Below are 23,632 nucleotides of genomic sequence, written 5' to 3' on the forward strand. Positions count from 1 at the left end.
ATTATCTCGAAAACAAGAAAACTGTGTTGTGCTACATGCCATACTTTTCACACACAAAAAAAAATGCTCAAAGAGGAATTACATGCCAATAAAGGAAATAAATATAATAAATCCACTTTATTGTCGATTCGAATAAAAATAATTCTCAACTGAAATTTATAAACAAACTACATATATATTATTAACTGTTTCAAAATAATTAAAATATCAGCATATTAATTTGAAAAAAAAAAAGACACTAATTAAGTGATGAAGTGTAAAATAATTGACAACAAAACTCAGATAGTCAGATATGCAAGAATCAAAACCCCACAGAAGATTCGGGTGTTGAAGGAATCATCAATGACCAAATTATGCAGTATAACTCTGTGGTATGTAGTTTAGTTTTAGCTCAAAGGGGCGGCAGGCAGTTGTCGGTCACCACAAGCTGACAGCCGGTTTCCCGGTATCTCTCCCCCACCTATAAGTAACGATTCAAGCCGACTTGTGCGCAGTTTTGGTCATCTTTTTCACACGGACAGAAATACCAAGAAAGTCCCAGAAGCGAAAAATTCATTCTTTGTTAATATTAGATTCATCGCCTAAAAAATAAGAGTAAAATTTTCAAGGACTCAGGTTTAAAGATTCCATTTTTCCAAGAAAAGAGTTGTCTGAAAGAGCTTAGTGATTGAAGAAGACGAAGGAGATGGGAGCGGAAGCCGAGGTGGTAGTTCGAACAAGCATCCCTATGTTGGATGTGCCCTCTTCTCAACTTGTATGATTTCTACCTCAAATTCCTATTTTTTGTTCCTCCCTTTTTGTGTGGATTTTTTTCCCTTTTATTTTCCCTGATTTAAGCTAGCCTATGTTTAGCTCCGTTCTTAAATATGCATGCGTTGAGTTATAGGTTTAGTTCTTGAATTGTACAACATTCGAATTTTTTAGGTTGGCTGTGAGTCTTGGATTTGTTAATGAGATTTGGGAAAAGAATAGAAAAAAGATTCTTGATGAAAAGATTCAATCTTTCGGGAAGATATGATGAATTCAAAATTGCACTAGAATAGTTTGTTCGGGTCAAGAACGTTTTTGAGTAAGGAATTCAAAACAAATTTTATAATTGATTGGTTTGGTACTTTTGTATTGTTGCTAAATCAATGGAAGCTTAAGCAGAATTCTGGGAATCATTTTTTTAGGGCTGATTTTATGCTTTCATCATAATAAATTTAATGATCTTTGATTTAGACCATGATTAATTGCTTCAGTGGTTAGTTTCTGCTGCGCTTTTGACAAAAGATTGCTAAGTCTGATGCAGAATTCCACATAATAAGCCATATTTGATACCACTAGCTCTGAATTAGCATGATCCCTAAGCACTTATCTCTCAAATCATTCGATTTATTGGTTTGTATTTGACATGTTTGCTCACAAGTATGTGTTTTGTGTTTTGTCTGTATGTCAAGGATGTTAAATCTCCGGAGACGCCTGTGCCGTTTGTACCAAGCATTCGATCTGGTGGTTTTGCTGATATTGGTCCGCGAAGATACATGGAAGACGAACACATAAGGATAGATGATCTGTCAGCACACTTGGGGTCGCTCATCACAGTCCCCGAACCTAGTGCCTTCTATGGGGTGAGTAGCCTTTTCGTTGTTTCTTTTTCAATGATGTTTGGCATTGGCAGCATCTGACTTTGGTGCATTTTGCAGGTTTTTGATGGTCATGGAGGGCCTGAGGCTGCAGCCTATGTTAGAAAACACGCAATGAGATTCTTCTTCGAAGATGGTGATTTCCCCCGAGCTTCTGAAGTGAATGATGCATTCATATTGGAGGTTGAGAAATGTCTGAGGAAAGCTTTTCTGCTAGCGGATATGGCCTTAGCTGATGATGGCAGCGTGAGCACTTCTTCTGGAACAACTGCTTTGACAGCTCTCGTCGTTGGGAGGTATATTTTTGTTCTTCATCACTCTTCATATGTTGGATTATAGTAAAAGGTTTATTGTCATAATTAGCAATTAAAACATCACTTTTCAATTTCTTTTGGCAATTTTCACACTGTTCAAGTTATTCAGCTAAACTAACTAAATAGGATTATTACTCTATTTTATGACATGATATGTATTAGGACATCATATTTTAATAAGTGATAGTTGTATTGGGATAAAACTTAGAGGGTGTTTGGTTAAGCTTATTTTAGAGTCATTATAAGCTCTAAGATAATTGAACTTATAAAGAGCTAGAGATAGAATTGTGAGTTAGAAAGAGAAAATTGAAGAGAACTGAAAGTGGAAAAGTATATTATGGAAATAACAAATCATAGTAGGGTTATATGATTATGAAAAAATAAGTAGGGTGAAGGAAATGTTTAGGAACTTATTTTACCGAATTCTTCTCAAGAGCTTATAAGCTGTTTTGCTGAGATTATAAGCTTGGCCAAACACCCCCAACGCCCCTTAAACTGACGTGAAAATAGCAAAATGGTGTAAAGTGGTGTTAAATGTGGCAATTATCTTAAGTTGGATTCTAGTTTGTGTCTTCACCTAGAAACTGAGAAAAACTTTGCTGCACTCCAGGCTTCTAATGGTGGCGAATGCAGGGGACTGCCGAGCAGTTCTCTGCCGGAAAGGCGAGGCGATTGATATGTCTCAAGATCACAGGCCTACATATGCATCGGAGAGAAGGCGTGTCGAGGAATTGGGTGGATTCATTGACGATGGCTATCTCAACGGTGTTCTCTCTGTTACTCGGGCCCTGGGCGACTGGGACATGAAGCTGCCGCGAGGTTCCTCCTCGCCTCTCATTGCAGAACCTGAATTTCACCAAATCACTCTAACAGAGGATGATGAGTTCCTCATAATTGGATGTGATGGAATCTGGGATGTCTTGTCAAGCCAGCAAGCCGTTAGCCTCGTCCGTCGCGGGCTCAGACGACACGACGACCCTGAGCAATGCGCGAAGGACCTCGTGATGGAGGCCCTTCGTCTTAACACTTTCGACAATCTCACAGTGATCATCGTGTGTTTTACATCTCTGGATCAAACAGAGCAACTGTCGACGCGCCAGAAGAAGCTGAGATGCTGCAGCCTCTCCGCAGAGGCTTTATGCAGCCTACGGAGTTTCTTGGATGGCGGCAGCAACCGGTGATAGCCGGCAGTTTTCGCCTTTTACCGTCTACCTTGCCCATCTATTTTAGGGAGGGAAGCTTCAGCTTGAGCAGCATTATGAGCTGTTTAGAAGTTTTGTTTATTACATTCTTTCCTGTTTTTGTATCCTAATTGTTTCACTGGTTTGGTGTACATATAATTGGTGGGCCGAGAGAATAATATGTGTTGTAACTTGTAAGAATTTGACTATGTATTGGTAGATGATGATGATGACGACTTTTTCTCTTGTTGTCATTGTCCTTAATATTGGACTTATTTATTTTGGTGCCACCTAGATCATTTCTTCTCAAATTCATTGGGTTTGCAAATTATATCAAAATTTCAATTTTTAAACTTAGTGAAAAATACATAAATTTTTAAGGTTAATTATCTTTATATATACAAAGTTTCACCAAATTTTGGAATTGCAAATTACCTTTAAAATTTAGGGTTAATTGCCTTTAAATCTTTAAACTATAGTTACTTTTCGTTTTTTCCATCAATCTTTGAATTTTCCATAAAAAATCACAAACTATTGGATTTTTCCAATTTTTCCATGACGGATTTTCTGGCCAAATCTAATATCGGAATCCTATGTGGCATTATTCACTTAATACGTGGCGCCAACATATTCTATTAATGTCACATCACCCGATGCGACGTCGTTTTGCTTTGGGAGTTTTAAAAGGCGGTAAGAATATGAACGATCTTTCCTACCATTGCAAACACATTACGCAACACACAGAAGAGAACAAGGAAGGTCGAAGCGGCGTTTCTCCTCCGTTTTTCTGGGTGATCGGAGACGAAGTTCAAAGGTTGTGCAACAGTCGAAACACAGTAATGGCAGAAAGGTGTGTGATTAGTTTCCCTCCGTAATCCTCTAAAATCTTTTTTGTAGTTATTTTTCTTGATGTCTTTGAGTCCAATGAAGTGTTCTTTACTATAGGGTTAATATGTTAATGGAAGAACAATTTTTGATAATTGATTTCGAATGTGAATGGGTTCACTTTTATAAGTGACCAACAAAAGGTTAGTGGCTGCCATATTCATTTTTTCCAATAATTTTAGGTTTAGTTTGTTTTCTAACTTGTAACTTTTCTATGTAGGGGTTGATAAATGTTGTGAACTCTCTTGTGCCATTTGCCGAACATCTCAATTGTGCTAAACATGTCTACTGCAATTGGAAAAAGCAACATAAGGGAGGCACACTCAAAAATCTGTTTTGGAAATCTTGTAGGAGTACCTATGTAGAGGAAGCAAGAAAGTGAGGTTGCCCATGATAATTTCCTTGAGTGAGGTCTTCACAAGTTCTGTAAGGCATTCATATCCCTAGCTCCTGTTCGTGATATGATTGATAACAACGTATCCGAGACGTTTAATAGGTATGTTGTCAATCTAGAGGTAAGCTTGTCATAGATATGCTTGAGGATATAAGATGCTCCTCGATGGAAAGGCAGGTTAAGAAGTTGAGTATACTTGAAAATTGGGATGATTCTATCTGCCCACAAATTAGGAAAAATCTTGAAAATCTGAAAATACAGAGTAGGAACTGTCAAGTACATTCGGCCATATGTGGAAAATTTGAAGTTCATCACCATGATGACAAATTTGTGGTTGTGATAGAGTCTAGGGCATGCACATGTAGAGTTTGGGAATTAAATGGAATTCCATGTGTGCATGCCATAGTTGCCTTAGCATTCTTGAAAGTGGATTCAGTTGCATACATTCATGAGTACTATACTATTGAGAGATATAAATTGGCATACACATTTGGTTTGGAACCTTTAAATGGGAAGAAGATGTGTCCGGATGCTGAGGGCTACACAGTGTTTCCACTACACATAAGGAGGATGTCGGGTAGACCAAAACTGAAAAGGAAGAGGAATTCGGATGAAGTAAACCCAAATAACACCCACAAGCTCAAGAAGAATGGAGTGACAATGACATGTAGGAGGTGTATGCAGCCTGAGCATAACACTCGTACATGTAAGAACGAGGCTGTAGAGAAATAACCGCGAGAGGAAAAGAAGAGAGGCAGGCCACCTAAAGCTAAGAAGCCTCTGGAACAGAGTTGAAAATGGCTCTACATCCTTAGCCCCAAAAAGAAAAGACAAGGTTGTGGAAAGAGAAAAAGCAATAGCAAGAAAAGGTGTGGGCTCTATTGTGTTTCCAGAAACTGGAAACATATACTTCAAGGTACTATAACAATCATTGTCCATTGATTTCAATTGTAAGATTAAGTATCAACAACCTAATAACACCTTTTTCATTTAATGGCATAAAGGATGTTCAGTGGAACTGTTTCTGAAATAGCAACCACTGAAGTTTCCATACAAGAAAGTCGGCCATCATGAAGCATTCTGATATTGAAGACTTAATCGAGCTTTTGTAATAGCAATAGAGATGGTTAACATACTCTCTTTTGGATGATTTATGTCCATTTTGTCTGATATTTAGATAGCTTTTATACCAAACACTTGCTTCATTTTGAGGTTGGCTTAATGGACATGGTTTTAGTCTACATTCATCTTCTTTCATTGGAATATAACACCTGCTTCATTTCATAACATTAAGTTCAAAAGGTACAAGGGGATAACATCCTTACATTAAGATTGAACAATTAAATATATAACCTAAAATCAAAAAATTTGAATGAGTTAACTTCATTCAGCACAAGTTAAAAAAACTTAACACTTGAACAAACTACTTCCACACTATTGCCCAATAAATGAAGAAACAAATCATTATCAGTTTGAGTAGCTTAGTGTGACGCCCCAATTTTCTTATTAAAAAAAAAGTACTTTGATTAAAAATAACAAGATTTCAATATTTAAATAACTAAAACTCAAATCCAACAGAGGAAGTAAATAAACATCATAAACTGAGTCTGTATTCTAATTGAAAATAAAAATATTATTTTGGGGTGAGTACAATAAACTCAGTGGGGTGCATTTATCCATATTATAAGAATCACAACAAAATATAAGTGCAATGAAAACTGTCTGCTCTTTCATATTGCCCGAAAGCAATAACTTTCTGTCTCATATAACCCGTAGGTTATAGCTTTCTGTCTCATATAACCCGTAGGCTATAACTTTCTGTCTCATATAGCCCGTAGGCTATAACTTTCTGTCTCATATAACCCGTAGGTTATAGCTTTCTGTCTCATATAACCCGTAGGCTATAACTTTCTGTCTCATATAGCCCGTAGGCTATAACTTTATGTCTCATATAACCCGTAGGTTATAGCTTTCTGTCTCATATAACCCGTAGGCTATAACTTTCTGTCTCATATAGCCCGTAGGCTATAACTTTCTGTCTCATAGCCCGGAGGCTTTGCCTGCTTCTCACACATATAAATTGAGTAAAACGTATAATAAGGATAAATGTTAAATACAACTTTATAACCCCACCTTTACTTCTCTTTGACACGTGTAGAATAATTAAAAATTAAGTCTTGCGCGCCTCGCCTAAAAATAAATTATGAACTCATAATTAAGATACATTTAAATCAATGAATGCACATGAAGATGAATATGCTAAAATAAAATTAGAACATTTAAGAGATCAAGTATATATATATATATATATATATAGATCGAAGAGACTGGGAATCAAAACTATGTAGATTTTATTATAATACATGTCTAATTTAATTTCCAAGCAAAAGCTATAAACTTACGTCACATACATATTTAATATATACATTCACACGTTTAGGGATACAACATATATTACATACATAAGTTTATTTATAAAACAAACAAATGCACAATTTTCTAGATGCTATACATAGGTACACGTAATATATATATATGTCAAACATAAATGTAATGAATCACCCTTAATTAAACAAATTTCCTACAATAAAATATTAAAAATATAGTAAATAATACATGAGTAAAAAATAAGAATGTACTACCAAGTATCCCCTTTATTTTTAAATGTACTATCATCACTATCACTTATAAAAATATTTTCGTATATATATATACTTATATAAAGAAGCATTAAGCTTATTAATTAAAATAACATATTTGAAAAGAAAGGCACTATATGGTGGGGGTTTTCCCAAAAAAAGTGCAGTAGGTATATATCTATGTATACCTAGCATATCAAAAGTACATGCATATACATAATATATATATATATATAAACTTACGTATACTAAAAGGACAAAGCAGTGAAAAGAGATCTGACAACTTTATTAAAAACATTTGGATAGTACTACTGATATGATGCTTACAGTATAGAATAAAAAGTGGAAGCGTCTTCCTCGACGAAAAAGAGAAACAATGGAAGAAGGAAGGAAGAACATACAGAGAAAAGCATAAATAAAAGAAGAGGAGGCTTACCCCACTCAGAGAGCTCGATGAATAAATTAAGTGTGTGGTAAAGGGCTACCAGGGCTGCTATTTATACTAGAGGTTGAAGGTTTATTTTTGGCAAGAAGAATCATTCAGGCAAAATCTTTCCATAATATTTGATTTGTTAAAAAAGGAAAATTAGGGTACAAATCATGCAGGGAACGCGAGTCCATGAAAGTGCACTGCTTTTCTTTGGGCCAAAAAAATAGAATTGGGCTGAAATAAAACTATAATTATTTGGGCTAAAAAATGTAGTAACTTATAATAATAACAATAATAATAATAATAAATGCTTAGAATTTATTATGATTAAATGCCCATGCTCATGAAATAACTAGGCGCGACTTATAAGACTTAAAATTTAATTAACGAAAAAATAAGAATAATAAAAATAAATTTCTTTGTAGTTAAAAAATTTTGGGTCACTACATCCTTACCAACTAAAAAAAATTTCGTCCTCGAAATTACTTACCTGAGTCAAACAAAAGAGGGTATCTAGATCTAATGTCACCTTCCTTTTTCCATGTAGCACTATTATGGTCATGCCTACTCCATTGGACTTTACTAGAGGGATTTCTTTACTTCTTAATTCCCGAACTTTTCTATCCAAAATGACTATCGGGTGCTCATCATAATTTAGGTCCCTATCAAGTTCTAGCTCGACGTGATTCACAATGTTGCCCGGGTCGTGGACGAATTTTCTCAAAGACAAGATATAGAAGACGTTATGTATCGAAATCAAGCTTGGCGGCGACGCTAATCGATATACTACCTCACTAACTCTTTCGAGACTATCAAAGGGCCTGATGTAACGAGGTCTTAGTTTTTCTCCCTTGCCAAACGATCTACTTTCATTGTATTTCCTGAGGGAATTCTTACCTTCAAGGGTTGCATCAGCTTTTCAAAGAATCTCCTTGCGATAAACGAATGCGAAGCACTGGAAAGAAATAGTACTAGGGCAGTCTTGTTCGAAACGGGTAAGATACCTGACATAGTCTGAGCCTCTGCCTCTCCATCCATCTCTTCCTGGTTCATGGCATAAACTCGTGCCTCTCCCTTGCGGGCACCATTGTTGTTGTTGTTGCCGTGATTTCTTCCCCAGTTATTGTCCTTATTTCGCCAAGTCGGGACGTTGTTGTTGTTCGGAACATTCGTATTCCGTGCTTCTGGGCAGTTCATCGCCATGTGTCCTCCTTTGTGACATCGGAAGCATACGTTCTCGCCAGATTTGCACTCTCCAAAATGGTAACGCTGACAACGTGGACAAAGAGGTTTGTGCGGGGCCAATTCTTGGTCGTCTCCCACATTACTCCTTGGTTTCTTTTCTGGCTGGGAGTTTTTCATTTTGTCTCGATCATTCCAGTGCCTCTTTTCTCCAGTATGTTGAGGTCGAACCACAGAGTTGTCCAGTTTCAGGCGTGATGCGACTGCTTGGGCTCGTTCTAAGATTTCCGAGTACGATGTGATGTTTAGAGCTGCTAAGTGCCCTCCAATCTCAGGGCGTAACCCATTCTCAAATCTCCAAGCCTTCTTTTCATCGGTGTCCACCAAATGGGGAGCAAAACGGCCTAGTTGGGTGAATTTCCGCTCGTATTCCAGAACAGTCATGTTTCCTTGCTCCAAGTTCATGAGCTCTATCTCCTTTTGTTTGCGAAAACTCCTTGGGAAAAACATCCCCATCACTTTCTCCTTGAACGTTCTCCAAGTGATGGCTCTCATCTGCTCTTCAGTAAGGGCAGCAGTTTCTGACTCCCACCAGTGTCCTGCATCGTCTATTAGTTGGAAGGCTGCACATGTCACCTTCAAATCATCCCTACAACGTATGTAGTTGAAAATGCGTTCCATCTGGCGCATCCACTCCTCGGTCCCTAAGGGTCCTTCATTCCCTCTTAGAATTGGCGGTGCCATGCTTCGAAATTGAGCTACTACTCCATTTCCACCTTCTGCTTGAGGTTGATGCGGTTGCTGAGGCAATACTCCTCTCAGTGCTTGTGCAAGCACGTGGGCCAACGTATTAACATCATTTCGATTTCGATTCCTATTCCCCATCGATTGAGTGGCTTCGCTATCAGATTCTTCATCTGCCGGAGGTCTCCTGTTACCCCTTGTTCTGGCCATAATCTAAAATATTGCGGTAAAAAGTAAGAGTTGTGTGACAAAAACAACGATAGGTACTAATTCTAATTGATTCTAAGAGATTCGTCGTCCCAATTCTTGTACACGTGTTGGTACCGCTGTACTTATTCTACAGATTTTGCGTGTTCTAATCATCTAGATAAGTAATCTCGAGGACGTTAGAAGAAAAAAAAGAAAAATAAAATCTAACTTCATCAAGAAAACTTAAAGCATCATATATATACTTTTGACTTTTACCTCACTCGGTAGCGATGTGGCGGTTGCGATGATGGTCATTTTTCTTAAAAAGATTTTTTTATTGCAAGTCTACAGAAACGTAGACCTGCTCTGATACCATACTGTGACGCCCCAATTTTCTTATTAAAAAAAAATACTTTGATTAAAAATAACAAGATTTCAATATTTAAATAACTAAAACTCAAATCCAACAGAGGAAGTAAATAAACATCATAAACTGAGTCTGTATTCTAATTGAAAATAAAAATATTATTTTGGGGTGAGTACAATAAACTCAGTGGGGTGCATTTATCCATATTATAAGAATCACAACAAAATATAAGTGCAATGAAAACTGTCTGCTCTTTCATATTGCCCGAAAGCAATAACTTTCTGTCTCATATAACCCGTAGGTTATAGCTTTCTGTCTCATATAACCTGTAGGCTATAACTTTCTATCTCATATAGCCCGTAGGCTATAACTTTCTGTCTCATATAACCCGTAGGTTATAGCTTTCTGTCTCATATAACCCGTAGGCTATAACTTTCTGTCTCATATAGCCCGTAGGCTATAACTTTCTGTCTCATATAGCCCGTAGGCTATAACTTTCTGTCTCATATAACCCGTAGGCTATAGCTTTCTGTCTCATATAGCCCGTAGGCTATAACTTTCTGTCTCATATAGCCCGTAGGCTATAACTTTCTGTCTCATATAGCCCGTAGGCTATAACTTTCTGTCTCATAGCCCGGAGGCTTTGCCTGCTTTTCACACATATAAATTGAGTAAAACGTATAATAAGGATAAATGTTAAATGCAACGTTATAACCCCACCTTTACTTCTCTTTGACACGTGTAGAATAATTAAAAATTAAGTCTTGCGCGCCTCGCCTAAAAATAAATTATGAACTCATAATTAAGATACATTTAAATCAATGAATGCACATGAAGATGAATATGCTAAAATAAAATTAGAACATTTAAGAGATCAAGTATATATATATATAGATAGATCGAAGAGACTGGGAATCAAAACTATGTAGATTTTATTATAATACATGTCTAATTTAATTTTCAAGCAAAAGCTATAAACTTACGTCACATACATATTTAATATATACATTCACACGTTTAGGGATACAACATATATTACATACATAAGTTTATTTATAAAACAAACAAATGCACAATTTTCTAGATGCTATACATAGGTACACGTAATATATATATATATATATGTCAAACATAAATGTAATGAATCACCCTTAATTAAACAAATTTCCTACAATAAAATATTAAAAATATAGTAAATAATACATGAGTAAAAAATAAGAATGTACTACCAAGTATCCCCTTTATTTTTAAATGTACTATCATCACTATCACTTATAAAAATATTTTCGTATATATATATACTTATATAAAGAAGCATTAAGCTTATTAATTAAAATAACATATTTGAAAAGAAAGGCACTATATGGTGGGGGTTTTCCCAAAAAAAGTGCAGTACCTATATATCTATGTATACCTAGCATATCAAAAGTACATGCATATACATAATATATATAGAGGCGAAATTTAAAGTGCCCTTTCTCTTATGAATAATTTGAAAAATGCCCTCTCTTACTATGTAAAGCACTACATGCCCTAAATAAGTTAAGAACCGAAAATGCCCTTTGAATGTGATAGATGTGCATTGTTTTCCGCAAAAGTTCTGACACATCTATGACAAAAGTTGTTAAAGTGTAAGAAAAACATCAATTCATCAATTTAAGTGTTGAAATCGGTCAAATAAGTGTTGGAACATGTGAAAGACTGACAGAAAAAATAATATTTATTTATTTTTGAATTAAAATCGAAGGTTTTACAAGTAAATCGTAGGCTAATTAATCAATGGAATATAAATACTAAAAATTAACACAATCGATATTAGCACTCAAAACACACATTGGAAAAAACAAAAAACCTGTCCGACCGGAAAAATAAAGTGTCCGACCGGACATAAGGTTTCATCGGTCGGATGTATATATGTTCCGGTCGGACAAATGTTTTTTTGGTTCCGATGTGTGTTTTGAGTGCTAATATGGATTGTGTTAATTTTTTGTATTTATATTCCATCGATTAATAAGCCTTCAATTAAGGGACATAATTTTTTTTTTAAAATTGATGATAAACGACAAATATGATGTGAAATAGCCTTGTCAGTAAAGTATTCATGTCAAACACTCTAATTTCATTGAAATTCACGTGAAATGAAGGAATCTTTGTTTATATATGAGTGAATTCTCTCATCCTCTCATCCGAGCACTCAAAGTGAAAAAACACTCAAACTCATTAGAAATTCTAATATTTTCCAAGTGGTGAAGCTATTATTTGTGAATTCTCTCATCCGAAAGTTTAAAGGTATGTCATTTTACGCTTGAAATGTAATTTAAGTTGGTTATTGTTTATTTTCAATGTTTTGTTTGATCCTATATGCTTATGTGAATTATTAGCATATTATAGCATACTATGATTTAAAGCCACGTTAGAAGGAAATACATGTGAATTAGAGCACATTCTATCATGTTTTAAAGTATTAATTAGTAATTATTAGTTGCATTTTAGTTCTATACATATATATTTCTACATAACGCATGTTAATATGCTCGAAAATCATGTATCCGCCCGGACAAGTGTCCTTGAAAATGTGTCCGGCCGTGTGTAATTATATATCATGTAATACACGGCCGGACACATTTCCTCGGAAACTTCCCCGGGCGGATAGATGTTTTTCGAGTGTATTAACATGTTATATGTTGTATTTTAACATTTTATTCCCTTTACATCATATATTTATTTATTTATTTATTTATTATTTTTTCTGTAGATGAATGAATATGGGAGATACTTTGTGGTTAATTATGGAGGTGCCTTCAATGGTTATGAGTACATCGGCGGCTCTTCTAAGAATTTGCATATTTTCGGAGACACAATGGCCAGTACGGTGTACATGATAAATCACCTGATGTTGGAGAATTCATTGAGCACTAATTACAGCTTGTATTATTTGACGAAGAGATTAAATGGCAGGGTATACAGTAAAAATACTCTTGCCGATGACAATGATTTGCTTCAGTTGCTGGCGTCCCAGCCACATTTTCCTGAGATTTATGTTGTCGAAGACGATTACAGTGGAGGAGTGTATGTTCCTTCGTTCGATCTCCCTCAATCTTTCGGGTATGGAGGTGAATCCAGTGCAACAATCGAAGGTGGGGACGGATTGGAAGCAATCCAAAGATATGCTTATTTAGACCTATCAGCCGGAGATTCACCGGCGCAACAAAGTGTTGAACCGTCGGTCACTTGGGGTAATGATCAGTCAACGGGTTGGCCTTCATGGGATGAGCCAAATCCGTACCGTTACGATCGCCTAACAACTGATCGTTGTTGGGGTCCAGCTGATGATCAATATACGTACGAGCCTCAGTTTGTGGAGAATGCTGGTAATGTAGATGAAGATTATGTTCCATCGTCTGAAGCCGAGACTGATACAAGCGCCTCTGAAGACTTGTCGGAGCCAGAGAACGTGAGAAGGGCGGGGATTGAATATGCAGGTTGGCAGAATTTGCAGATCGACGACGATGATGACGAACAGGTTCCTGGAGCAGATGAACTAACTAATTGGTTAGTTCCGGTTATCCCGTTGGACGCTGCAGCGGCACTTGTTGATATTGAAGATTATCAGCTACTGCCTCGGGAGTTGTCAAAGAATATGTATTTCAATAGCAAAGATGATCTGATCGTTGCAATCGGTCTGTGGAACATGAAGCAGGGCAAGGAATTTTCTGTCAGCAAATCAGACAGCAGACGAGTCTACTTCAAATGCAAGCATTCAGATACGTGCCCCTTCAAGCTCCATGCATCGTCACAAGATGGAGCCATTTGGGGAGTGTATAAGTTCACCAATGAGCACTCATGCAACGGTGAGCTAGGGCGCGTAGCGCCAATAAAGGCCCCCGCAAAAGTCGTCACAGCATATTTAGCACAGAAAATACACGACGATTGCGAGATCTTGAAGCCGAAGGCCATCCAGCTGGAGCTGCGACGTGAGTTTGGCATACAGATCAAGTACGATGTTGCATTGCGAGCCCGTAATCGAGCCACTGAGATGGTTTATGGTCGACATGATCAGTCCTTCGAGATGCTGCCCAAGTACTTACACATGTTGAGACAATCCAATCCCGGTTCGATGGTGGAGTAGGAAGTTGACGATGATGGCCGATTCAAACACTTATTTGTTGCTCTTGCAGCTTCGGCTTCCCCTTTCATGTTCAGCTTACGGCCAGTGATTGTCGTCGACGGCACACACTTGAAGGGCAAGAATAGGGGTATTTTGTTTGTTGCAGTGACGAAGGACGGCAACGAGAGTTTGTTCCCACTCGCGTATGGTGTTGGCCCGAAAGAAAACGATGAATCGTGGACTTATTTCATGTCACGCATTCGACGTGTTTATGGCCAAGCCGATCCACTTTTGATTGTCTCTGATCAGCATATCTCCATTGCCAATGCTATCAGGAATGAGTTACCAAATGCAACCTACGGCCTATGCTACTACCATTTGCAAAATAACCTGAAGCATTACGGTAAGGCAGTGGTCGAGGTGTATCGACAAGCTGCATTTGCGTACGAGAAGTCCGACTTCAATAGGGCTATGAACGCCCTGAAGTTTATGAAGAGAGCTGCGTACGATAAACTAATGGGGATTGGGCCGGAGAAGTGGGCTCGTTCGATGTGTCCTATGCCTGTGCGACGCTATAGTTTTATGACATCAAATGCTGCTGAAGCTTTTAATTCCAGATTGTTGTGGGCAAGAAGACTTCCTATATGCTCGATGTTAGAGGCATTCAGAATTGTTATTGAGAAATGGTTCAGCGAGCGACTAAGGGCTGCACAACAAATCGAGCAAGGCTTGACTGCTGAGGCTGGTAAGAGGGTAGCTATTGAAGTCCAAAAAAGTCGTCGATACACTGCACAAAGGTTGAGTGGCATGAAGTATATGGTGCAAACTGCTGACAGAAGCTTCAAGGTGGATCTAGAGAAGAAAAAATGCGAATGTCGAGTATTTCAGCTAGACCAACTGCCCTGTTCTCATTCAATCGCTGCAATAAGGTACGATCATGAAATGATTACTGTCGGGTTCATTGAAATGTAAATATTATCTAATGTTCGTTATATTGATTACTATCGGAGTTTGTTTATTTTTATAGTGAAGCCGGTGATACGATCGCGGAGTATGTAGACTCGTACTACACGAATGACTTTCTTATCGATACTTACTCTCGCGAAATTAATAATCTCCCGCCGAGATGCCAGTGGTTGGTTCCCGAGCACATCGCTGAGCAGGTTGTATTACCTCTGATTGTAAAAGGTCAAGCGGGGCGCCCAAAAGAAGGTAGACATCGAGGTGGTGGTGAAGGCAGCAGCACACAAGCAGATGAGTCTTCTAGTATCAGGCGTCGTAAACCAAAGAAGTGCAGCATCTGCCATGAAGAAGGACACAGCAAGAGAACGTGCGCTGGCAGGGCGACTGAGCCCAGGGAGTAGTGGGATGTATTTGTGTGCTGTAACAGTTAATGATATTGGTTGAATTATCTTATTATTCGATAAGCTGGAATGATTTACTGGAAATAATGCTACACGAATAACCAAATAGAAGCACACATTAATGTAACAATATACAAAACTATGCAAAACCAAGTCTGTTCTTACGGGCATTCCAAGTTTCACACAACGAAAATATAGATCTAGCAATCTTGGCCCTATATGCCGCCACGTTGCTATTACCCCACTCAATGGATGGAGAGCCAGATATCAGTCGATCAGCATACATGCAGACGAAAGGCCCGCAGCTGACAGAGTCCTGCTGGTGAAACTGAACCTCCGCTGGAGCAAACACTGCCGTCATAAGTGGCCACTTGTTCTTTGCCACTGTCGAATCAATGGATGTGTCGTCTAGCCACCTCGACACCTGAAGGACAACTGGCAACAATATCAGTAAAGGTAGTAAATCACCAACTCGAGCATCCTGTTGTCGAGGTGTTAGCTTGTGGAATACTGGGTCATAGACCTCGCAAACGGCTTCTCCTAACCGAATCTGACATAGGATAAAATGGTGGCCAATTATGACTGGCATGAGAACCTATGACAAACCACAATGAATTGATAAGAAACAACAGATAAAGCACAAATGACTAATGACAAATAATTGTTTAACTTATTACCTGTGTGGCATCCATCCATCCTATATGACTAGGAGGAAGTTCATGGCCTTTAACGGCTTTTCCACGTACTTGGCAGAGCCAGTCTATCTCAGGCTCCCAACCATCAGCCATTGCTGTACTAGTCAATACATGAAACTCCTTGGGGCCGAACTCAGTTCCTGCCCACTTCTCCAATAGAGCGGCCCACTCTTTCTGGAGGTATATCTACAGATCAAATAAGTAATTAATAATTTATATCCGCACCAATGAAAACATATAAATAATGAAAGTTTACTTACAAACCAATCCGTGTCTACTATGATTGTGTTATTCATATCTACGTCATCCAGTAAATCCAGGGAACCTCGAAGTCTATTTCTCAAGGTCAAGAAATACAAGTCAATATCCTGCAAAGAAGTGGCTATCAATAATGTACTAGACAGTAATTTAACAATGTTAAAATCAATAGATTATTTACCCCAGTTGTGAATTCCTGCCTGACATTATCCACCCGCGCGAAGTCGTTGTACTCCCGCAAACCACCACTTGCCTTGACATAAATCTCACCACGCCTACCCTCTCGACACCTAGCCATCCACTTCTCATAATGGTCACTGCAGTATTGTGTCACTGGACGTGGCATTTGGCTATTAACCCAAGGCGATCTCTGAAAGTTAGACGGACGCCTCACCCTCTGACTGCGACGCGGGAGCTCTGCTGGCGGCTGCTCTGCCGGCGGCTGCTCTGGGTGCTGCAGCAACAGTACCTGTGGCTGCTCTGCCTGTGGCTCAGGCTCCTCCGTCTGAGCCTGCCTTGCCGAACTGGACTGTCCCCACTCATGTGGTGCAATAGAAGTGAGCGGTTCAGCAAAGAATATCGGGGTCTCTGTGCTATACTGCGGCTTCAGGAATGGGGAAGACCAATGAGGGTAGACCTGGGTCGACCAGTCAAAAGTCTGCTCTGCCGGTGTGTAGTCGCCTTGGACAGACTGATTCATGGCCCACCACTGCTCGTTGTAATCCGGGGTCTCTGCTGGGCGGGAATGGGCATAATCTGAAGGGCGTGATGGGTAGGCCTGGGTCTCTGGATGGCGTGGTTCCTCATCGCGGGGGTCGTCGTCGCAGGGACGTGAAACGCTTGGCCCTGAAGCGTCGGGCCCTGAAGCACTGGGTGGAGGAGACCGTCGCTGTGGAAGAGACCGTGGCTGGTAATCATCAGGGGACCGTCGCTGGTCATCATCATCAGGGGAGTCGGGCACTGGGAAATGTTTGCTCTTCTTGCACCTATCCTTTTTACCCTTGCCCTTCAGTTTATCCACGAATTTGCCGAAGGCCTTCTTAATCTCCTGACGGATCGTCTTCTTCACCCACTTACGGTCCACCTCACCCTCGCTGGGACTGGATACAGTCCGAGATCCGCTCGACAATGAAGAAGTATGCGGCGCTGGGCGCTTGCCCGGATCTACTGAATGACGAGCCGGCTCGTGGGGTCGAGCATCCCTCACAGGGCCCCGAACACTGTGACTGCGAGTCATACGAGGTTGTCTAGGTACATCCTCCTCGTCCCCGCGCTCCTCCACAACACGGGCTCCGGTCTGCTGTGGAAATTGGACACCCCGAGCTAATGGGTTGTCGGGGGGCCTGAAGCTCACCGAGAGTTCGCCCGGTGTCAGCGCTGATATGAAGTAGTGATTCGACAGATCGTCACCATCGGGCTCCAGGGGCAGGACACCACCCTAGAAAGCAGCAAAGATAATATATTAGAACATAAGTAAAACCAGTAACGGTGAAACACTAAATCTTAAATAACTGATTACCTGTCCCTCGAATAGATCGCGCAGACCGTGAAGCCGGGGCTTACCCCTGAAAGTCCATCTCAAACACCGAGGGTGCGCTGTCGGATCACCGCTAGATGCTGCGACCATGTGTTCGAAGCCCGGGATGCGCTCCAATGCCCAGACATATAAAGCCAACGAAGGACCGTAGAAGTGATACTTCTCGCCGGTTCCTATCTCATGCGTATAATGGCATAACATCTTATACGAATACGCGCCCCAGGGGAATCTATCAAATGTAGCCAGATCATCCACCAAAACCCAAAGCCACGGCTGTACCCGCGCATCCAACCCAAGAACAAGGGTGTGAGCCACACACACGAGGACAGCACGAAGGTACAGGCTCCCATCCTCATCATCCACTCGACGATCCAAATCGCACACGCGTTTGATGAGCGACTGTATGGTCATGCTTCGCGTACCGCAGAATCGTCGGTATGCCTCCACGCGACTGCAATCGTGCTGTAATGTCGCATCGAACCTCGATCCCCCGAAATTGAGCCCAGTCACTAATGCGCAGTCCGCAGGGGAAAATCTGACTCGTGCTCCGCACAGATAGAAGCACATCTCATCGTCTTCTGACCCAATCTGCCATGATACAATCTGGTGTAATGCTTTATTGCTCTTCGGGCCGGGCCTCCAATCAATGAAATGCCCAAAACATGATGCTCTAAATCTTCCCAATAAATCTGAATTGCACTGTTCGCCGACCACATTTAAAGTTTCAACCAGCTCCGAAAAATGTGAATCCCTATAGTAGGTGCTGATAGGAACCTCCGTCTGGTCTATAGTATCGCGACGAAGATATGGGACATTCGCCTGTTCATTTACAAAATGAAAACATATTAAATTCAGTAAAATATTTAAAAATAATACAAATAGGCATAATTAAAAAAGAGGCGAAATTAATTAATACCAAGCAATTAAATTAAATAATATTAAAATTCAGTAATTCAGTAAAATAGTAAAATTCAAGTAAAATATTAAAACATTTCCTCTGAGTAATATTAAAATATTAAAATTCTGTAAAATTCGAGTAATTCAGCAATTTAATATTAAATTCAGTAAAATTCGAGTAATTCAGCAATTTAATATTAAATTGAGTAAAAATTCAGTAAATTATTAAACTGCAATGAATACCAAGCAATTTAATTAAATTCAGTAAAATATTAAAAAACTGCAATTTAATATTTTACCAAGCAATAACAGTTTCAATAATTAATAATTAAACAATTAAATATATTTATTTAATAACAGTTTCAATAATTAAACAATAACAGTTTCAGTAAAATAACAGTTTCAATAATTAACGTAAACATACAGATATATTTAGTAACGTATTTTAGGCCTAAAAAGAAACTATCCGGCCGGTGAAGTGTCCGGTAAAATGAATCCGTCCGGGTACATTTCAGATTGAAACTGTTCCGGCCGGACGCATTATTCCGGGCATAGTGCCGGCCGGATAGTTTCTATATAGGCATAAAATACTTTATTTTATTAAATTACACAAAAACCACACAAACAATGCAATGTAATACCCAGCAAAACTCGCAATAATAATTCAATAATGATTACTTAAACAAATATAATTAAATTAAATTCAGTAAATTTCTAATGATTAATATAAACATACAACTAATTAAAATGGAATAATTTATGCTAAAACACGATCGGTCCGGCTAGTGAAGTGGCCGGATAAATCGATCCGGCCGTATGTTTCATTTAAATAATGTTCTCGGCCGGATCGATTTATCCGGCCACTTCACCGGCCGGACCGATCGTGTTTTAGCATACATTATTCTATTCAATTTCATGAAAATTAAAAATAAATACCTATGAAGAAGATGCCATGGATGAGTCCGAGTGTGCTTCAATCTTTTGAACTCTCTGTGCTTCAATCTTTTGAACTCTCTCTCTCGGTGGGTAAAAGTGAAGAAGCCGATAGAGGTGTGTGGTGGAGTAAAAAACCCTAGTATTTTAAAGTAAGTGGGTAAAAGTGAAGAAGCCGATTGTATCGGCTTTATGTCTATCAAAAGGGAATCAAATTTTGAAGAAATATATTTTTACCTTTATGTATCGGTAACATGCATGATTTTTTTGGGTAACAAGCATGCATTTATTTGGGACGGATATTGAGTATATTTTAAATTTAAAGATATCAATTGATTTACACGATATATATAGTGTTATATAGTACTATATATCAACATTCAAGAATAACACAATATATATATATATAAATATATATATATATATACAAATAATTTCAAAGAATATATGTATTGAAATTAAGATATTAAAGGGATAAAAAATAAAAAATTTAAGATAGATACGCATGGATATATATTATTAGAGTCTTGATTTTTTTTTTTTTTTATGAAATTGAATAAAATAGAATATTTTATGCCTAAATATCATCGATCCGGCCGGTAATTGTCAAGGAAAAATGTATCCGGCCGGGTCATTTGTAAATTGAAATGTACCCGGTCGGATACATTTCTCTGGCCATTTTACCGGCCGGATCGATGATATATCGACATAAAAGTTTGTATTCTATCTATTTGTATCTTTATATTAATTTTTACTATTTTGCTGAATTTAATTTAATATATTGTTTAAGTGTTAATTAGTGTCCGGTCGATATATTTACAATTTAAAGATATGAACACTATATATATATATACAGTGACTTACAAAATCATTGCATGCACAGATTGAAATCATTTCGGTCATTATTGTAAAGAAATGCATTGAAACTCAAAAATGTGTAAGATTGTGTAAGAGAACCGAAATCATTACATTTGATGTTGACCCACTTAAGGGTTAATTAGTAATTTAGGGCATGGATAGCTTTGCATGATAAGGGTGGGCATTTTTCAAAATATGAATAAGGAATGAGGCACTTTTGCCTATTAACACATATATATATATATATAAACTTACGTATACTAAAAGGACAAAGCAGTGACAAGAGATCTGACAACTTTATTAAAAACATTTGGATAGTACTACTGATATGATGCTTACAGTATAGAATAAAAAGTGGAAGCGTCTTCCTCGACGAAAAAGAGAAACAATGGAAGAAGGAAGGAAGAACATACAGAGAAAAGCATAAATAAAAGAAGAGGAGGCTTATCCCACTCAGAGAGCTCGATGAATAAATTAAGTGTGTGGTAAAGGGCTACCAGGGCTGCTATTTATACTAGAGGTTGAAGGTTTATTTTTGGCAAGAAGAATCATTCAGGCAAAATCTTTCCATAATATTTGATTTGTTAAAAAAGGAAAATTAGGGTACAGATCATGCAAGGAACGCGAGTCCATGAAAGTGCACTGCTTTTCTTTGGGCCAAAAAAATAGAATTGGGCTGAAATAAAACTATAATTATTTGGGCTAAAAAATGTAGTAACTTATAATAATAACAATAATAATAATAATAAATGCTTAGAATTTATTATGATTAAATGCCCATGCTCATGAAATAACTAGGCGCGACTTATAAGACTTAAAATTTAATTAACGAAAAAATAAGAATAATAAAAATAAATTTCTTTGTAGTTAAAAAATTTTGGGTCACTACACTTAGTTTGACATTTCATTTTTCTCAAATCATTCCTCAATACTTCGATTTCTTCCTCTGCCATGTCTCTTTCACGACAAACCTTGTTGACACACCCTTTCTGGAATGATGACATTTCTAGATCAATCCAATCGAAAAATCTACAGTCAAGTTCCTGTAAAACAAAAAAATTAACCTAATAACTCACAAGTATAGCCCAAAGCTAAATCGCAAGAAAATTGCTCACAAAATCAAGCTAATAACTCACCTTGTGATGGTATCCACAACAATAGTAATGTCGGAACGGATTGATCGGCGTCCTCGACGTCAAAAGTACGGCAGGCAATGATCATTTACACATCATTTCTTGATTTATCTCCAAACCATATTGTAGTAGCCCCACCGTATTTATACTATTGTTAATTATATAATTAAATTCATATATTAGATTTTGCTATAGATATTCATTAAATAGAGGATTTTAGCAAGTCAATCCCTACATGAGATTGATTAATTGATTAAGTAAGAAATATATTGATTAAGTAAGAAATATAGATATAATTACTTATAATTTTAGGAAACTAGTAACCTTTTAGCTGGACTAGCAAATTGTTAGAGATAGAAGTTCAAGTCAATGCTATTATTATTGGGCCAATGATTTTATTTGATATCAAAGCCCAATTCCTCATAAGTTATGTCATTAGCGACCCAAGCTTTATTTATCAGTTAAACTCCATTAGAACAGTCTTAGTCCCATGAAGAAACACGTATTTCAACTTGTGACTCAGCCATTTCCCTAACAGACTCAAAACAGTATAAGAAGGAGGAGTTGAGCGTGAACCAAATTTCTCCCCATTCTGCAAATTCTAAAACAAAAAAACACCAAGCACACACGTCATCCCAACAGTGTCCACAACCATTCACGTCAGAGAAGGTAGTTTTCTTTATTCAGTACAATTATCTCTTTGCTAAAACAGTAATCGACAACCAAGGTGAACAATAGTTACATATCTCTAATTCTAATCTCACATATACTGTTGAAAATACAAAGTCAGAGAAGGCAGCATACAAAGTCAGAGAAAGCAGTAGCCAACTTCAGTCAAAAATGAACAAAAATCCCTTAATCGTAGGGATCCTTGTATGACTATCATCTCATCTTTTGTAGTATAAAAATGGATGATTGTAATCAAAGCAAGCAATATAAAAGCAATACAATAACAATCTTTGTCTTCTCTTCATTTTTCTCTATGCATTATGATAATAACATGTTTTAACATGGTATCAGAGCCAGGTTTAATACTTGGAACTCAAAAAAAAAAAAAAAAAGGGGCAGCAATACCAAATTCAATTTCCGCAAGCTTCCTCTTCAGATTTCTTTTCAAATTCCACCCAAAATCAAAAACCTAAAAAAACCTCACCAAAATATGGAGAGTGGCAGCGGCGCCGCCGTTGTGGGTGAAAGCCGCAGAGAGCTGTTGGGCGACGATACCATAACATGGTATCAGTGTCGTCGGTGTTAGACGACTCCGGACTGGGCACTGGCTGCCGAAGCTGCTACTGTCCATGGTCGACGGCAGTGTTCCTTCAGTAAGGCTCCTTCTGTCGACGGCTGCGGCGGCTCTGAGCGAGGCGGCGCTGGCGAGATACTGCTGTCGGCGAGCCAGCGGTCGACAACGCTCCTCCAGCGAGCGGCTGAATCACCGATCTCAAGCAGTAGCAGCAGCAGCAGTAGTAGGCTGCGGCGGCCCTTCAGCCATACGGCTGACCGTCGGCTCCGGGCGAAGCAGCAGCGGCTCCAGCCGGCGACTTCAATCGGAACGCGGCGGCGGAGTTGGACCTTCGCCGGAGCCAGAGGCGAAGCCGTGTGTGGGTGTGCTGTGTCGGTGGCCGTGGACCGGTCGTCTCCGGCTGGGCAGAATGGAGGCAGCGGGCGTGAGGGGGAGGCGGCTGGTGTGGTTTGGGGAGAATTAAAAGCAGGTATAGGGTTTGGTGTTTTCACACCAAACCCTCCATCTTTTCCTTATTATCATAAAAGACCCCATGTTATGCAAAAAGACCCACCTACTCTTATTAAATATCAGAATAGCCCCCATTTGCAGCCTAGTCCCTCGAAATTTAGGGATTTATATAGTATACCCCATTTTATGCAAAACCAACCCCAAAA

General features: G+C 38.6%; 3 protein-coding genes across 3 annotated transcripts; 2 read left to right on the top strand and 1 right to left on the bottom strand.

Moving 5' to 3' along the window:
* Nucleotides 1–414: 414 nt before the first annotated feature.
* LOC131007253 (probable protein phosphatase 2C 2) lies at nt 415–3,414 on the top strand. Its single transcript, XM_057934405.1, has 4 exons — nt 415–754; nt 1,440–1,610; nt 1,686–1,921; nt 2,550–3,414. Exons 1-4 carry the CDS (start codon nt 686–688, stop codon nt 3,118–3,120), a joined length of 1,047 nt encoding a protein of 348 aa, XP_057790388.1. The 5' UTR covers nt 415–685; the 3' UTR covers nt 3,121–3,414.
* A 1,123-nt stretch (nt 3,415–4,537) lies between these two features.
* Nucleotides 4,538–5,131, top strand: LOC131018896 (uncharacterized). Its single transcript, XM_057950845.1, has one exon. The coding sequence runs from the start codon at nt 4,538–4,540 to the stop codon at nt 5,129–5,131; it is 594 nt and encodes a 197-aa protein (XP_057806828.1).
* Nucleotides 5,132–15,167: 10,036 nt separating this feature from the next.
* On the bottom strand, nt 15,168–23,033 carry LOC130984911 (uncharacterized). Its single transcript, XM_057911080.1, has 8 exons — nt 22,887–23,033; nt 22,212–22,334; nt 21,572–21,643; nt 17,895–18,731; nt 16,557–17,813; nt 16,378–16,485; nt 16,100–16,303; nt 15,168–16,017 (listed from the first exon to the last, which is right to left on the bottom strand). Exons 1-8 carry the CDS (start codon nt 23,031–23,033, stop codon nt 15,562–15,564), a joined length of 3,204 nt encoding a protein of 1,067 aa, XP_057767063.1. The 3' UTR covers nt 15,168–15,561.
* Nucleotides 23,034–23,632: the final 599 nt, after the last annotated feature.

The sequence above is a fragment of the Salvia miltiorrhiza genome, chromosome 1 (assembly GCF_028751815.1).
Source record: "Salvia miltiorrhiza cultivar Shanhuang (shh) chromosome 1, IMPLAD_Smil_shh, whole genome shotgun sequence".
Lineage (NCBI taxonomy): Eukaryota > Viridiplantae > Streptophyta > Magnoliopsida > Lamiales > Lamiaceae > Salvia > Salvia miltiorrhiza.

What these genes read in the sequence shown, in the direction of transcription:
- LOC130984911 (XM_057911080.1), bottom strand. Translation starts at nt 23,033, where the DNA reads ATGGACAGTAGCAGCTTCGGCAGCCAGTGCCCAGTCCGGAGTCGTCTA. An exon ending in AGAAAGGGTGTGTCAACAAG is followed by an intron (nt 18,732 to 21,571) that starts GTTTGTCGTGAA and finishes GTAAATGAACAG; the next exon opens with GCGAATGTCCCATATCTTCG. An exon ending in GATGGATGGATGCCACACAG is followed by an intron (nt 16,018 to 16,099) that starts GTAATAAGTTAA and finishes GGTTTGTCATAG; the next exon opens with GTTCTCATGCCAGTCATAAT.
- LOC131007253 (XM_057934405.1), top strand. Translation starts at nt 686, where the DNA reads ATGGGAGCGGAAGCCGAGGTGGTAGTTCGAACAAGCATCCCTATGTTG. An exon ending in AACCTAGTGCCTTCTATGGG is followed by an intron (nt 1,611 to 1,685) that starts GTGAGTAGCCTT and finishes TGCATTTTGCAG; the next exon opens with GTTTTTGATGGTCATGGAGG. An exon ending in ACAGCTCTCGTCGTTGGGAG is followed by an intron (nt 1,922 to 2,549) that starts GTATATTTTTGT and finishes GCTGCACTCCAG; the next exon opens with GCTTCTAATGGTGGCGAATG.
- LOC131018896 (XM_057950845.1), top strand. Translation starts at nt 4,538, where the DNA reads ATGCTTGAGGATATAAGATGCTCCTCGATGGAAAGGCAGGTTAAGAAG.